Source organism: Amblyraja radiata, chromosome 9 (assembly GCF_010909765.2).
Source record: "Amblyraja radiata isolate CabotCenter1 chromosome 9, sAmbRad1.1.pri, whole genome shotgun sequence".
NCBI lineage: Eukaryota > Metazoa > Chordata > Chondrichthyes > Rajiformes > Rajidae > Amblyraja > Amblyraja radiata.
Window position 1 is genome coordinate 28,464,604 of NC_045964.1, and position 17,500 is coordinate 28,482,103.

Genomic DNA, 17,500 nt, shown 5'->3' on the forward strand with positions numbered 1-17,500 from the left:
TGGAGAGGACTGGTCAAAAGCTGTTCTATTAAATATGTTGTTTTTAAGTTTCCTTACTATCACACCTTTGAAACTATTCTATACTGTGGCAATAGATGAAAGCCAATTACTGCATCAGTTCTGGAATATCTATGAAGATTTAAATCTACATTTTGCATATGAACTCTTGTCAGCTGTATGACGTTTGTTTATTTGACCAGGTTTTGCATGTTATTTATAAATACAGTTTTATTAGATTTGACAGCTCAGATACTAATTTACTAGTCATTTTATTTGTGCCAAAGATATGCAGACAGCAAAGTTCACATTAGTTCAGGCATTCTCCAAGTATGACTCAAGGCAATTTGTTATTTTACAAGACAGACAATTACCCGACTGAAACAATTATTTCTACTTAGTTGAACAAATTTACATGTTCACCGCAAAAAATATATAATAATGCACAGAACAACCAAATAAAACAATATTTCCCCAATATCACAAGTAACTGACAAAAGTGATATGGTACATGTTTACCGCTGACAAAGTAGGGGAAAACAACCAACTGATCCTGTTTCACACAAATGCACTGTTCGTTAACATTCCTTTTAGTACTATAATGAGCAGGTATGAACACATCATTCAGAACCAATATTATTCCATGTTTACACAATTTGCAATACAGCTCAAAGGCAGGTGAACGTTCCTCATTTTCATTTGTCTCATTAAACAAAACAAGATACATTAGAATAATAAGTTTTTGAAGAAATAAATTTTTTAATTGGATGAAGGGTTGGGTTGGGGAGGTAGCAAGATATTTGGCAGTAGAGGGAAATTAGCTAGAGCATAATGAAAGTTAATAATGTTATCACTTAACTCCAAGACCTATGTATACAAATACTCCAAGGGGGGTTGCACATAAAGTCATCAGGTCAAAGGGCGTGACGCACGGAGTTGCTCAATCCTTCTGGAGTACAAGGTAGCTTCCGGCATACACTAGTAACACACGAAACACGTACGTTCTTACCTGTTAGAAACCGCCAAAATGGTCAATTTTTGTACTGTCAAATATTGTGGAAATAAGGATAACCGTGAGAGAAAACAACCAAAATCACGGCTGCTCACTGACTTGCGAAAGAGCAGCGTGCGGGCGGATTGAGGGCAAGTCTCGGCCCACGAACGCCCGGGGCTGGAATCACCCTCCAGTCTGAACTCCAGTGCAAGCGGCCAAAGGAGCGAACCCCTCGGGACAGCCCTCACTCTCCCACTGTGGGGCCAGTGATGTCCGGCCACAGCCGCCCTCCGCCCTGTCTCCCCCCCGACGGGGCCGGGTGGAGCGGGGCCGTGGCTCCGGGCAGCGGACACACGGGGCCATAAACCCGGCAACGTCCCCGTCAGCTGCAGCAGAGTTGGGGACCGTCTGGTCCCTCCGCCGATCCAGTCATTGACTGCGCTGCACCAGCACCGGACCCCGACCCCCACACCAGGGTGATTCACCTCCCCCCCCGACCCCCCGCACTACATGGGGTGATTCACCCCCCTGGACCCCGACCCACACACGGGGATTCCTCCCCCGGGCGATTCAGCTGCCAAGCACCGGTCGCGAGTGTGAAACCAGTCAGCGTGGAGTCCGGATGCTGGGACAGAAGACGTGCCCGCTGTACTGGCAGCCATAGTAAGTGCTTACCTGACATTCACCGCTTGTACTCCAAAAGGCATTGCGTGGCAACAGTACAGGTTACGGGTCTTGACCTCGACTGCCGTGCAACCTCCCTATAGCATTGCCTATAAATAGCAACACATGAACTGGACTTTTTTTTAACGGATAACTGGATTTTTTCAACTGCAACCCAACATATAGTAACTTGCAATGGAGTAAATGCACCAAGGGAATTGGCTCATGATAAAACAGAAAGCAATATTACATACTTGAAATTTTGGATGATTTTTACTTCAAACATGACATTTACAATATTATTTACAAATTCTTCAACAAACATGTCTACTCCAATGTCTTTGTTCTAATTGCTTGACTTTGTAATGCTTCCCCGATAATGAACTTGTACATGCCTAAATTGCGAACATTAAAAAAATACTCTTCTCTCCAAACAAACTGCACCTCTCGTCCGTGTTTTTTTCCAGCCTCTAATGACTTATATGTCAACAAGTGAACATTTAGAATGGTTCAGGCTTTTCTCTATTTTCACTATCCAATGTCAGCATCAACACATGGAAAATGACCACTACTAGGTCAAGCAGTATATGTGGACAAACTGAAATTAGCATTTCAGGTCCTTGACCCTTCTCCACAAAAGTAATATATTACAGATGAAAATGAAACTATTAGGAAGAAACTAAAAACAAGCATGCATAGACACAAACCGAGCAGGAAAGAACTGCAGATGCTGGTTTAAATCGATGATAGACACAATATGCTGGAGTAACTCAGCGGGGACAGGCAGCATCTCTGGAGAGAAGGAATGGGTGACGTTTCAGGTCGAGACCCTTCTTCAGACTGATGTCAGGGAAGTGGGCGGGACAAAGATAGAATGTCGTCGGAGACGGTAAGACTGGTGGGAGAACTGGGAAGGGGAGTGGATGGAGAGAGAAGGAAAGCAAGGGCTATTTGAAGTTAGAGAAGTCAATGTTTACACTGCTGGGGTGCAAGCTACCCAAGCGAAATATAAGGTGCTGTTCCTCTAATTTGCGCTGGGCTTCACTCTGACAATGCAGGAGGCCCAGGACAGAAAGGTCAGATTGGTCTCGCCGATATACATGAGTTGACTCCGTACTTTCCCCTGCAAACGCAGGAGATGCAATAACTGTCCCTTTACCCCCCCACCTCGACTCCATCCAAGGACTACGACAGTCTTTTCAGGTGAAGCAGAGGCTCACTTGCATCTCCTCCAACCTCATATACTGTATCCCCTGTTCCAGGTGTCAACTCCTGTATATCGGCGGGACAAGCGCAGGCTCGGCGATCGTTTCGCTGAACACCTCCGCTCAGTCCATCTTAACCTACCTGATCTCCCGGTTGTTCAGCACTTTAACTTCCCCTCCCATTCCCAATCTGACGCTTCTGGAGGAACAGCACCTCATATTTCGCTTGGGTCGCTTACACCCCAGCGGTAGGAACATTGACTTCTCTAACTTCAAATAGCTCTTGCTTTCCCTCTCTCTCCATCCTCTCCCCCTTTCCTGTTCTCCCACCAGTCTTACTGTCAATTACATTCTATCTCTGTCCCGCCCACTCCCAACATCAGTCTGAACAAGGGTCTCGACCCGAAACGTCACCCATTCCTTCTCTCCAGAGATGCCGCCTGTCCGCTGAGTTACTCCAGCATTTTGTGTCTACCTTAGACACAAACCGAAATGCCTTGTGAAATGCTTTGTTACAGAGCATAGGATGACTAAACAGCAACATGAGTCATGAGAGCAAGAGACAAAATGAGGGACAAAGGGAACTAAAATACATACATGAGAACATGTGAATAGCTAAATGGGATACATGTTGAGAGGTAACATGCTTTAGTGGCCTGAAGGACTGGTGAAAGTAGAATAGGTAATTCTATTCTATTCTATTCTATTCTATTCTATGCTTTAGTGGCCTGAAGGACTGGTGAAAGTAAAAGGCAAAAAGCTTGTCCAAAATCATTCAACTATGAATTCCAAATGAACAGTTATAGGTTTTTGTTAACCAAAGATATTAATAGATATACGACAAAGGTAGGTATAAAGTGAATGCAGAACAAATTTAAGGGGCTAAATGGTCCAATGTTGTTATTACACAAGTTATGTGCAAAAAAGTAAATCGTGAGCTGGAAAATGGGATTTCATCAAAATGGCAATTCTCAGAGGAATTACAGATTTGGGGAAGTGTATGGTGGTGGACAGGGACACTGAGGAAAAAAATGAAGCCAACTTCGTTTTGTGGAGAAAAAGCAAGCAGAAATGATCGGTAGACCGGCATTGCCCTTTCTGTAAACTCCTCAGATGATGCAGAAGAGATTAGCATCAGGGTATGGAACTAATTTGGAAGGTCATGATGGGTGGTTGTGAAGAAAAGGACTCCATAGATGTGGTCAGGAGAGTTGCCTGCCCAAATATCTACATTTCCTATTATGCAAAACCCAAGAAGCTCACCATCACTACCTTGGCAGTGGACCCAAAAGGTGCAAAGGTCATGGCCTCAACAAACTGTTTTAAAAGTCTTCCAACAACATTCAACCAAGTCATGAAACAATTTGCTTATATTCCTTCCCAATAGCCACACTCAAAGTGTTTCAATTTTTAAGAGTTATGTATTTTGGAACACTAACATAAATTTAAGTTACCCCTGTAAAGGGAAATATAACTCTGGGAAGAATAAGAATAAAATATTTAAAAGGCAGAAAGCAGAAGAAAAGCAAATAAATAGACCTTCCATGCAGGCCAAAGCAAATACGGTGGTAGGATTTGAGATAGAGCTCAATAGCAGCTGCCAATAGTGAAGGAAAATTATTTTTGCGCTGAGCAGAAAAGCAGATATAGAAGATGGCAGTGGAGATGGCAAGGCCATGATAAAATTTAGCTCACTGAAGGTGGTAGCACAAGTACATAGGGTGGTAATGAAGGCATATGGTATGTCTGCCATCAATGCCTTGGAGCATTGAGTATAAGAGGCAGGAAGTCATGATGCAGCTCTACAGGACTTTAGTTAGGTCACATTTGATGCAGTTCTGGTTAAGCTGTGGAGATAGAGGGATATGTACCATGTGTAGGCAGTTGAGATCAGTTTAACCTGGCATCATGTTCTGTACAAACATTGTGGGCTGAAGGGATATTCCTGTGCTATACTGTAGCGATGTTACAAAACCTACCTTCTGCGGCGCTGCAGATCTGCAACTGGCCTTGTGCGCGACTTTGGCGCCTTTTGGGGGGCGGGATTAAAATGCAGATTTGTATCGCTTGTCGGAGAGGGATTTCCTCGGGCTGCTAGTCGATGAAGAAAAATCGATCGGACTTCCGTTCCCGGTTTTTTTAATTAAAAAAATCGCTGGACAATTTAATAGTTGGATTAAAGTAAAAAGCGACTTCGAACGCCCTCAACGCCTTCAACGTGATGGATCGTAATATCAAGACAAAACAAAAAGGTAAGTCGTCTATTTCACATATAATCTTGCTTCTTGGGTGGCTTTAATCTAATTTTACAACACGAAAATGTTATTTGGGCCCCATACGAACCGGCTGTGTCTTTGCCTGCCGATATGGGCTTAAAATTCACGGCAACGGCAACGTTCCAATCGATCGCATTCCAGAAACACCCACTCGCAAGATGATTAAAATCCTCATTTTTTTTTGTAAATCATGTCATAAGAGCATCTAAATCGTATATATATATTTGGTGTAATTGTCTACCCATATTCAATATTTTTATACTGAATATCCACAACAGTTTTAGCCATATGTATTGTGCATAAAATAATAATTTTGATTATATTGAGAGTGGATGTTTCTAGATTAATTTATGGGAATTAAACATTAAATTCCTTCCGTCTGGCATACGTTCATGACAGTGAGATTTTAAAATCATGTTATATTGTGAATTCTTGTGTGAATGGGATCAGTTTGTTATTTGGATACTTTGGCTATTTAAAAAATGTAGCCTTTTCTTAAGAAATGGATAGATGTTTAGATCTAGTAATTGAATTTAGATGAATTTAATTGATTAGATGAATTTTATTGATTTGATGAAACTGATGAATATGAATATTTTGTTGGGTATTTACTATTTGTTTTAGAGTTTAACTTTATCATTTCTACCTTTTTTCTAAAACTGCAAATAATAACTTGTTTCTGTTAATGCTGTTCAGTGTTTTTTTTCCTTTACATTTTAAACAGATGTCTCCAAAGAAGAAATGCGAAATTGTCAATCCAAATGCCCAGCAAAAGAGACTGATTTCGACAGCATTCGCAGAGATTATCCGAATTTGGACTACTCCAAATGTGATGATCTACAGGACATTCTTAATGAGAAAGTAGTGGGCAGAAAGGCATGTCATGCGTGGTTTGAAGAGCCAAAACTTGTAGTTTACAATGCCAAAATTGAAAAGTTGAGGAAAAACAAGGTGTACAGAGTTGCTTATTGGTTACAATCTGAGGAATATGATGATGCTACTGATTATGATATGCCAATGTACCAGCTAGCAACTGATCTTCTCCTTAAAGGTCTTTTGCTAGAAATTGTAATTTATTTACCTATCTGTTACGGACTTACAGCATATAATACAATAATATTAAAGTTCTGATCTTGAGAATATCACATTTTTGAATTTTCAAGGCATTCTGGGTGTTTATTACTATTTCCGTCACAACGGTCAATTTTGTAATTAGCTACAATTATGTTAACTAATTATATGCTTTAATTTCACGTCATCCAAGTAAGATGTGTTATATTTGTTTCAGAATGCTTCAATCTATAATAACTGAAAATTTCATTCAGTTCTCTTGAATTTTAAGAAAGTTATGGGCTTTTGACTGTCCTCGATCACAGCTTTTGTGTTAAGTCAATGGAAAAGCAATAGGGAACAAGATGCTAATTACCGAGTATGAAAATGGCCATACCTTTTTTAATACTGAAGATATGAAAGTGAATTAGGTGTCAAATTAAACTTCTTTTTATTGCAGACTTGATTTTTTAAATCTCAAAATTTTGTGACATTGCTATATACTGTTCTATGTTCAAGTAAAGAATGCTTCTGTTTTTAATCTTTCAGAATTCTCTAGAATTTGGATTGGTTCTCCCAGAGTAAAAGGCGGCAAATATCATCCTGCTATTCAAAAAAAAAGATTAAAAGAAAGATAGGCCAGTTAGCATGAGGCAAGTAGTTTCATATTTCATCAATGGTATTTTTTATTCTTTCAGAAAGGGTGAAACTTAAAACATAGTAATATGATTGGACAAAATGGGCATCTATGAATGAAAGGAAAACTGACAAATCTATGTAACTGGTCAGGTAGTGTGGGTCAACCAAATGATATAGAGTATTTATATTTTCAAACATAGTTATTAAAATTATAGTTTATGGGATTTACTTTTTCAATCAGCATCTCCAGAATACTGTTTAAGAGCTAGAACAGGAACAAAAGAGTCAATATTGGATTGCAGCCAAGGGCCAATTCTTGGGCTTCACCTATTATCTATCAATATTAAAGACCTGGATGATGGAGCCAAATGCTGTGTCCATGTTTGCCGATCTAATCGAGGTGGAAAAATGGTGGATAGCAGAATATATTAAGAGATATTGGATGATGTTAGAATCCAAATGCCACCATATCTGGTGCATCTGGTCTCCTCATTCAAGGAAGGAAATCCTTGCCTTGCATATTGTGCAACATCAATTCATTGGACATACTTCTGGGTTAAGGGAATTGTCTGATGAGAAGAGATTAGCGGAGCAGGTGTGCATTCTTTGGAAGCTATAAGAAACATACAAAGCTGGGGCAAGATAGGGGCGGAGATGAAGGGGGTCACAGTCAGAATAAGAATCAGAATAAGTCCACTCTGGCAGATGAAATTTGATAGCATTCTCTGAATGCTGAGTCATTGAGTGTATTCCAGACCAATAGATATTTGACCTTGAAAGAAAATATGCTATATAAATATTGTGTAAAAAAGGTAGAATGGAGGTAAATATGCCATATTGAATGGTTGGTATGAATGACACGTATCTGCTCTATTTTGTGTCACAGGAACAATTTAATGAATTTGTTTCCATCACTATGCATACTGCATAAACTCTAGCTCAAGTTATCAATGATAATCTATAAAGCATTAAAAGACATTTTATAATTGTGGTCCCTTAAAAATAATTGAGGCAATACTATGTGTCTGGTACATACAAATCAAGTTATTGGAACTGAAAATACATATCCACATGGAACAACTGAATAAATTGAAGTTGAGGCTGTACAGTATATGAGGCAAGCCAAAGTTCACATTTGATATCTATCTGTCTTGTCTTGTTTGTATGTCGGTGAGATCAAGGAACTAACCCAAAACGGTACACAACAGCACAACATTTTTTGCAGAATCTTACTCAGCTTTTTCCTGTGATCGTTAGTATCAAGTTTCTTCACAGTTGACGTTATATTTCACAAGTTATTGATAAATAAAGTTTAAAAAAAGCCAACTTTGAAAATAATAACTGGCTGTGAGTGAGACTTTTCTAGCAGCTTCCAGTGATGTCACAATGCCATCTCACAGTCGTCCAATCACAATGGGATCTCATTTACACAAACAGGGCTCGAAATTAACGGTTGCCCTGGTGCCATTGGCCCCTAAAGTCCCGCCGGGCAACCTAAAAGCCGTGTCATTTTGCCTGATGCAAACTGTGCCGGCATTTCTCAGAGAGCTCCTGTCTTAAGGGCCTGTCCCACTTACGTGTCCTTGGCACGCAAAGTACGCGACCTCGTGGTCGCGTTGAGGCGCACGGGCATCGTATATGGCCGCGCAGGGCTGGGCCCACTGAGAATCGCGGAGGGGGGTGAAGTTGTGTGCAACATCGCGCGTGGCTCCGAAATTTTAGTAGTGAACAAAATCTTCGCGCGCCAATGGCCTGTCGCGGAACTGGCGGCCAAAGTGGGACAGGCCCAAGACCCGGGCGCGACGCAACGTCTCACCTTCAACAGCAGCAGAAGCAGGCAAACGATCGCCAAACTCGGCCTGGGGCTCACGGCCGTTGCGGTCCGGATCCGCCCCCACTCCTACTCCCAGGGTGGGGCCAAGAAAATTGAAGATAGACACAAAATGCAGGAGTAACTCAGCGGGACCGGCAGCATCTCTGGAGAGAAGCAATGGGTGACGTTTTGGATCAAGACCCTTCTTTTCAGACTGAAGAAGAGTCTCGACACGAAACGTCACCCATTGCTTCTCTCCAGAGATGCTGCCGGTCCCGCTGAGTTACTCCAGCTTTGTGTCCATCTTCAAATGACGTCACGCGCTCCAGACGGCTGTGCGTACGCATGTAATCGCGCCCGACCTTCGCAGGACCATCGCGGCTCAACGCGACCATGAGGTTGCGTAATTTGCGTGCCAAGGACACGTAAGTGGGACAGGCCCTTTATCCTTGTTCCCTGTCTTGCCTTGTGGAGTTGCTGCTCGTTTGTGAACCAGCAACTCAGGCAGCGGATTGGCGCTTGACACCGCTGTAAATTGTTCTGTTGCTGTTGTTCCCTTAAAGGGCCTGTCCCACTTTGCGATTTTTTCGGCGACTGCGCAGTTGCCGAAAAAAAATTTGCAAAGTGGGACAGGCCCTTTAAGGGAACAACAGCAACAGAACAATTTGCAGTGGTGTCGAGCACGTGAGCCGTTTCTTCCCTTCCCCCCTCTTCCTCCCTTCTCCCCGCTGCACTCTTCTTCCCTTCTCCTCGCTCCACTTTTCTTCCCCTTCTCCACTCCCCTCACTTCCCCATCTCCCCCTCTCCTTCCCTGGAGAAGGGGGAGAAGAGTGGAGCGGGGAGGGTGAAGAGGGGGAAGGGAAGAAGGGGGGAAGAGGGGAAGGGAGAAGGGTAGGGGGGAGTGGAGAAGGAGGGATGGGGGCAGGAGGGGGGGAAGAGGAGGGTGGAGGGGAGAGGGGAGTTCAGTCTACACTCACTGAATCCATCCCTGTGTAAAGTTAGAGACGGTGATTTGGATCTGGAAGCGGACGAATACAAAATAAAACTGAACGATTCAGACATCTTTTCATTTGCACAATTGATTTTATTGTATTCATTTTAATATATTAACTAGACTAAGTGGGACCCTTGGCATCCCAGCATCACACGGGAGGGCTGGTCCCCCAACGCAATATTCCACCTCTCCACCAATTCCAATATTGGTGGCCAGTGGTGGGGGGGGCGCGCTTTCTGGAGCGCTATTATGGGTGTTGTGGGCTGAAGGGACTGGTTTCCAGAGGGCTAGTATGGACATTGTGGGCCGAATGGAATCTTGGACTGGCAGCGCAGTCACTCAAGCCTGTTGTGCTGGCAACTCACTCACTCACGGCTGGTGGGCTGGCAGTTGACTCACGGCTATTCCTTGAAATTCCATTTCAAGCAGGGTGCAAGGCCACCAAATTCAAGTGCAGTTTCTTACCACTTCAAGCAGGGTGCAAGGCCACCAAATTCAAGTGCAGTTTCATACCACTTCAAGCAATCACCGTGCTCCCTCCTCCAATGATCTCGCTGAATCATCATGTCCCGCCCCCATTGCCTGCTGACCGAAGCCTCTCTCGTCCAATCGGCGCCCTTGATCATCAGTCCCATCCCCACTGTCTCGCGGAAAGCGGAGATTTCACCGAGTTTTAAAATCCGGATTACAAAAACTTGGGGGGGATGTCCCCCACCTCACAAAACAGAGAGGGGACCTGTCCTCCCTGGGATTTCCGCCCCTGACTGTGTCTACCTTCAAAGGTGTCAAACCGATCGATTCAATTCTTTATCCTTACCTTGCTGTGACTGGGCACAACAGAGATTGATGATTGAAGATTCAAGTGGAAAAGACCCATGCAATGACCATGTCATGATAATTTTCGGTCCTTCACAGAAAATATGCTTGCATCAATCTGTAGTGTGCATGTTTAAGCATATATGTTACCATGATCCAGGATTTATTGACATAGGTTGATCATACACTGAATAATCCAACCACATTTTTGTTTGGAAGTGGAAAGAAATAATAGAAATTGCATTCATTGCAACGTGTACAAAGAGTTGAGCTACTGTATTATAATTTTGCTGCAGGTCATTGTGGTATATATCATGTCTTGATTGGTGAATATGTTTAGTTTGTGACTTTATTTGAAGCAGAAATAATACGTGAATGCTTCATTGAGCATAATTCCGACTGGTAACTACGCACTTCGTCCGAGCACATTATCGCACGCGTCATGCAAGCCGTCTTAAATGACCACCAATACTGTCATCAGAATCAGAATCAGACTTTATTCGCCAAGTATGGTTTGCAACATATGAGGAATTTCATTGGCCAGGTTAGTCATACAATTAAAAGTAACAGATCACTTCAAAAACACATCTTAACATGAACATCCAACACAGTGACTCCTACACATTCCTCACTGTGATGGAAGGCGAAATAAAGTTCAAGTCCTTCCCTTAGTTCTTCCTCGGTCGTGGGCCTCGAGCCCCCGTTGACGGGACGATCTTGACTCCCGTAGCCGGTGGCGTTCGGGCCCTCTGCGTCGAGGCGATCTGCTCCCACATCAGGGGTATGTCAGCTCCCCCGCACCGGGCGATCGAACCTCGCGTCGGGGCTGGTGAACCTTCTGCGACGTTGGGGCTTCCCGACTAGCCTCACCCGAGACTGTGAGCCCTTGATGTTAAAGGTCGCGGTGGGAGCGATCCCAGGCAAGGGATCAGCTCTGATGTTGAGTCCGCGCCCCGCGATGGGACTCACGACAGTCCGAGGAGGCTTCCAGCTCCATTGATGGAAGGCCGCAGAGCCCGGAGAATGGGATCCGAAAATTGACTACATCTCCGGGAAGGTAAGAGCTTGAAAAAAAGTTTCCCCCGATCCCCTCCCCCCTCCCCCATAAAACAAACCGAAGAATATTAAAAACAAAACTTTTAACAAACTAAAAAATAACAAAAAGATTGAAAAAACGCACAGACTGCCGGCAGGGCAGCCATCTTCCTGGCGCCCCGGTGGTCATTTGGCAACCTAAAAAGCTGCCTAGGTTGCTCGGCTGGCAACAGCGAAAAAAAGCTGACAAGCTGCCGTGAAGATTCCGAAAACCGAAAATGACATCACAATGTGATCTCTGCTGCTGATCTCTGTTGTAAGGAGAGGGACGTAGTGGGGGAGTTTTAAAGTTTTAAAGTGACATTTAAAAGTTGGATTTCTTCAAATCTGCACTGGCAGTTAGGCAGTTATGATGTCACAATGCCCTACCGGTTACAATGTTTCTATCCTAGTACACTGAGTCCTTCACAGCAAATGTCCTTCAGGGAAAGAATCTGCCAGCCTAACCCAGCACAGCAAAGTTTAATGATTAGATTTGGATAACAAAGAGGAAGAATCTGCCAGCTTAACCCAGCACAACACAGTTTAATGATTAGATTTGGATAACAAAAGATGGCCTTGTTGGTGGCACCTACATTACATTAAATTCTTAGTGTAATTGCATTTCTTTTTTTTAAGTTTAAAATGACGTGCGCTGTTCACAGGTGGAATATTGCATTGGAGGAATGGGTTGCGTTGGGGGGACGGGTGAGTGGTGGAGTCTTACGTTAAGGAACAGGTTGCATTGGGGGACCAGGCCTCCCGTGTGACAGGGACCCAACGGGTGAGTGGTGGAATCTTACATTTGGGAATGGGTTGCGTTTGGGGACCAGGCCTCCCATGGGGGCTATGGGTGAGTGGTGGATTATTGCGTTAGGGGAACGGGTTACGTTGGGGGAATGAGTGAGTCGTGGAAACGGTTTGCGTTGGGCGAATGGGTGAGTGGTGGATTATTGCGTTGGAGACGGGGGCCCAATGGGTCCCACTTGGTCTAGTTTGTAATAAAACTTAGACGCTAAATACAGGCAAAATGATATCTATAGATTATGTTTAAAATCACTTTATTTCAAATATTATAACAATATAGGGTACAGAGAAGATTTACGAGGAACGGTGCAGAGAAGATTGATGTTGCCAGGACTGGAGGGCCTGAGTTATAGGGAGAGGTTGGGCATGCTAGGATTTTATTCCTTGGAGTGCAGGATGATGAGGGATGATCTTATCGAGGTGTATAAAATCATGAGAGGAATAGATAGATTAAATGCACAGTGTCTTTTACCCAGAGTAGGGAAACAAAAACCAGAGAACATAGAGGGGAGACGAATTTATAGGAACCCGAGGGGCAACTTTTTTTTTACACAGAGGGTCGTAGGTAAATGGAATGAGTTTCCGGAGGAGGTCATTGAAACAGGTACTATCAAAATGTTTAAAAAACATTTGAACAAGTACATTTATAGAATAGGTTTAGAGGGATATGGGCCAAACGCATGCAGGTAGGACTCATGTAGTTGGGGCATATCGGCGTGGGCAAGATAGGCCGAAGGGCCTGTTTCCACTCTGTATGACTATAATTCAGCTCCCATTAACGTATGTTAAAGCATAAATCATTTTTATTAAAAGTCATCAGTGTGCGTTATCTGACCAAGCTTAACATTAAAACTCAATAAATACTTGAATACACTGGAATGCTATTGTTTTGCTTGGACTCACACAATGGATGCAATTAGCAATTTGATTTCTCAACAACTTAAAATGCTGATATTCATTGATGTAAAATAATTCAACATTGGTAAGCATGTATATTGCTCTAAAATACATTTATACTCTGAAATAAATTGTCCATTCAATGTCGCTAGAAAGGAATTTCATGATGTCGCTACAAATAAAATACCCAGATAAAATACCTTTACCCAGATTGCTTCTTACAATCTACTTTAAAACAAAACAAACACAGATTGACAGAATGGTACTGTAAAGTCTAATGATATAAACATTTATAATATTCAGGATTATGAAGTTTAGACATTTGGAATACTCCTTTAAAATGATTTGAGATTCGGGAAATTTTTGTTTCATATAACATCCTCCCTGAGAAAGACTGCATAATTGCTACTGAACTGTGGCACATGGATCATGTTTACTTTGAACTGGATTCAGACTGCCAAACTCATTTGGGTTTAACAGTTGTTTATTAGCAGACACTTTATCAGATCAGCTTCCCAAAATGGATTCAAGCCAGGTTCCAGATGTAAAAGGTTTATACTCTGAGTGAGCAAGTCATCCTAAATATCTGATCAAATATTTGTTTCCAAACTTAACTTTTTTTTAATTTACTTTTTGCATAATCTGGATAAAGAACCTTCTTCTTTGAAATGATCAATACTTCAAAAATGGATTTTATCTTGCATATTTAAGCAAATCTATTCTGAAATGTCAACTGTTTGCCACATAATTCAATAAATCACCTATTACTTTAAGAAATTACATCAAAAGAGTAATTATGTAAAATAACCACATGAATATTTGTTCTCCAAAGAAAAAAATCATAATCCCATGGTAATTCTTTTAGCAGGTGCCACTAAGGGAGAACAATTACAGGAAAATAAAAATAATATTCATTCTAAGAAAGCATTTTGTCATATTGGGTTTGTCCATGAGTTTATCCATGATAAAATGTGATTATTTCCAAAAAACACAATTTTATCATGAACTTGCAATCATCTTTGAGATATGTGGTTTAAATATTCCATTCATTCCATATTGAAATATCATCCCTCTTCTCTGTTCCAGATAACATGACCTTCACATTACCGAATGCATGTCTTTCATTTTACACAGAGGTATCTGTTCTGTATTATCAGCACCAACTCACTGGAAAGATATTTACTACATGTTGACATTCACTTCATTTTAGTGACCAATTTTAATCCACTTTTAAATGTGGCATAAGCATAAACGTTTTTCCACATTGTTAGCAGTGATGGGTTTCATCATCCACGTACTATGTAGTATAACAAAACCTAGATATACAATTTAAAAAATCGGAAACATTAATGTTTGCTCCAAGATCTCAAACTTACAGGACTGACAGAAAGTACACCATGCTCAATTGGAATTGCAACAAAGTATCTTGCATGCACTAATTTGCAGCTCACCCAATTCCATTTTTCAAATCTGTCAATATGTAGCCAGTTTATGTCATATTCACATCACTATGTAAAATTCAATATTTTTTTTAAGTCACTTATAATGTATTGATTCTTTCTCACATTAAGAAAACAAAATTTAATTAACTTAAAGCTGCACACTGTACCCACAACACTGCTTCTTAGAAGCACCAGATTACACATAGGGTTCTCCACAAAAACAGGCATGTTGTGCTATCAGCAGGCTAACAATTACTTGGCAAAACAAAGAGAAAAATAATAATACATGGAAAGGACAGTGTTGCAGCCCATTAAAGTGGGGATGATTTCCCCTACATATTCTATTGATCTTTGCAGTCTGCAGCAGATGAAATAAGTGTGGTCAGGGAAGGGATGATGGATGCTCCTGCCAATAGCACTGAACAAACCTGTTAGCTAATTGCCACCAAAGACAATTATCCCAGCATTGTTTCATAATGGAAACACATTACAAAACTCTAATATACACACAGGGAAATTTGATGATTTGACTGCGGAGCCATGTGCATTGAATTTCATTGCCAAAGGCCAGCCAGGTCGCTGCTGTGAAGGGGAAATGTGTGTCAGAATATAAGTCATTCTAGCCTGCAGCTTCTCCTAGCATTTCTAGAGACATATTAAAAGAACCTTAATTCTTTCAGTAAATAGCAACGTTTAATATAAAATGGCAATTTTATTACCCGTCATTACATTTTTGGAAATTAAATGGAAGGAGATCAAAGCTTAAACTTGGACTATAATCATAGTGAAAGGAATTTAGTTTCAGAAGCAAGAACATTAAAAAAATATTATTTTATTTCATTTTAAAAAATCACACTTTGAAATAGTTATTTTAATTACAGGCTATATATACGTGAACAGTTATGGCATTATTGGTAAAATTTCAGAATCTTCAAAACCTTGTTTTCAATTAAGTAATCAATAGGTTATAATTAATTTATCTTTAAAAGACATTAAAAAGACATTTCAAGTATCTGGCTAGATTCTGCTTTCCACTATCTGGAAGGTTACCAGCCTCAGCCCATACCGACTACTATTTTGACAAGTATGGGATAGCAGTAGGTCCAAAGCAATCAGAACGTTGACTTTGACAAATGGCGGAGCTGCGGCGAAGTTGAAAATAACACACATCTACTTTAATCTCTTTCTTGATTAAATCGAAACCATACGATTCTGACATCATGTGATTTGCTCAAAAAGCATCACTGCAGGTTACTTTAGAGGCTGTGCCCATTGCAATGATATTGAACTGGAAGGGGGAGGGGTGCTGGGAGGACAGGGTGGGGGTTAGGGGTGGGGGAAGGTTAATTCATGAGATGAACCCTTTGCACTGGTACTACACAACTAATCTAGATAGACCAGAACAATTTTGGATAAAATTCTACAACCACCATACAAACTGTTTTGCACCATTGAACAATATCTAAGCTCATTCTTTCCTCTCCTATTAAAATGATGAACAGGGTTTAGCAGGGAATGTAGCCCAGTGCGTCATTTTCATACTACCATTGTCAGACATGGAAGGTAAACATTACACATGGTGATAAAAAAAAAAGCAGAATATGAATTCTTTCTTTTACATGAGACTAGGTAAATATTTATGGGGCAGTTGACAAACTCCTGCCAACTAAAAGAGCCAGCACTGAGAGCAATTACCCTGATATTCATGACTCACTTTGAATATCACATTGAATATTACTCATAAATCTTTTACAAGCGTGTCCCCAGAGCTCACTTAACAGCCAGTTTTAATCATGCAGTTGACACAGGGAAAATAACAAAATGTATTTTTTCAGTAGCAAATTAATTTAAGGTTGAATCTCTTGTACGACTACCCTTCACTTTTTTTTTAAACTCCTTTTCTCGGGCACCTAGGGCTACATAATACTGAGCTGCTTCCATTAGGCCCTTGTTGACATTTCTAACAGGTAGGTTGTCTATTTTAAGTTGGTTTGGAACATTCAAGGATGTATATTTTGATAGCCTGATTTAAAGTTAAGCAAATACCTTTGAGTTACATTATCATCCTTGGAATGTAAGCAAGTTTCAGTCGATGTCTCGATGATGAGGAACAACGTTTTAAAAGCAAAGTTATAAATTACACGTAAACTCCTCAGATGAAATGAAATAAAATGCGAGTGGTTCATCAAAATTATTTTGTTGCTTTTTTATTCATTTGAATCTGTACTCTGAACTTCCTTAATTCGCAAATAACTATATTTAACATTTACACCATGGAAATATAGCATCACATTCAAGTAGCATCACAAAATGTGACATTCATTTTTATTATTCCCAAATATGTAAACTATCTAAGTTACTTTTGCAACTATAAATGAAAATAATTTTAAAATCTCATTAGGTAGTGGGTTAACAATATTACGCAATCGTGACACTGAGGTTAGAAGTTACTTACGCGTGGTCTGGTCATGTTTCTGCAAGAACTTTTCGAGCACAATTCTTGCCATCAATGAAGGTGCTAGGTCCATCTTTTTACAAGAACACAAACAAAAGACAAAACGTTTTGTTCAATGACCATAAAAATACAGAACTGCCAAAAGACTTCAAATATATACGGTATCCTATAATGGAGTACATTAATCAACAGAACTTAGTAATCCACGCAGTGCTCTAGGTTTGAGTCCTATCATTGGGAACTCTTATAGTAAGGAAACATGTTACACAGAGCTACTTATTTCAGTAACCTGCATTAGAATTGACACATGAAAAATTGTGAAATCACTAAATGTAGTCCCTGAATAAGGACTACCCTGAATCAGGTACTTGCATCTTC

The 17,500-nt window shown here is 41.0% G+C and overlaps 1 protein-coding gene across 3 annotated transcripts in view; it reads right to left on the reverse strand.

The window, feature by feature from the left end:
• Positions 1–17,500, reverse strand: part of cdin1 (CDAN1 interacting nuclease 1) — a 175,811-nt gene that overhangs the window by 95,752 nt on the left and 62,559 nt on the right. For all 3 annotated transcript variants that reach the window (XM_033026960.1, XM_033026959.1, XM_033026961.1), the window contains one exon: positions 17,123–17,195. In XM_033026960.1, coding sequence (XP_032882851.1) covers positions 17,123–17,195 — 73 coding nt within the window. The remainder of the gene's footprint in view (positions 1–17,122; positions 17,196–17,500) is intronic.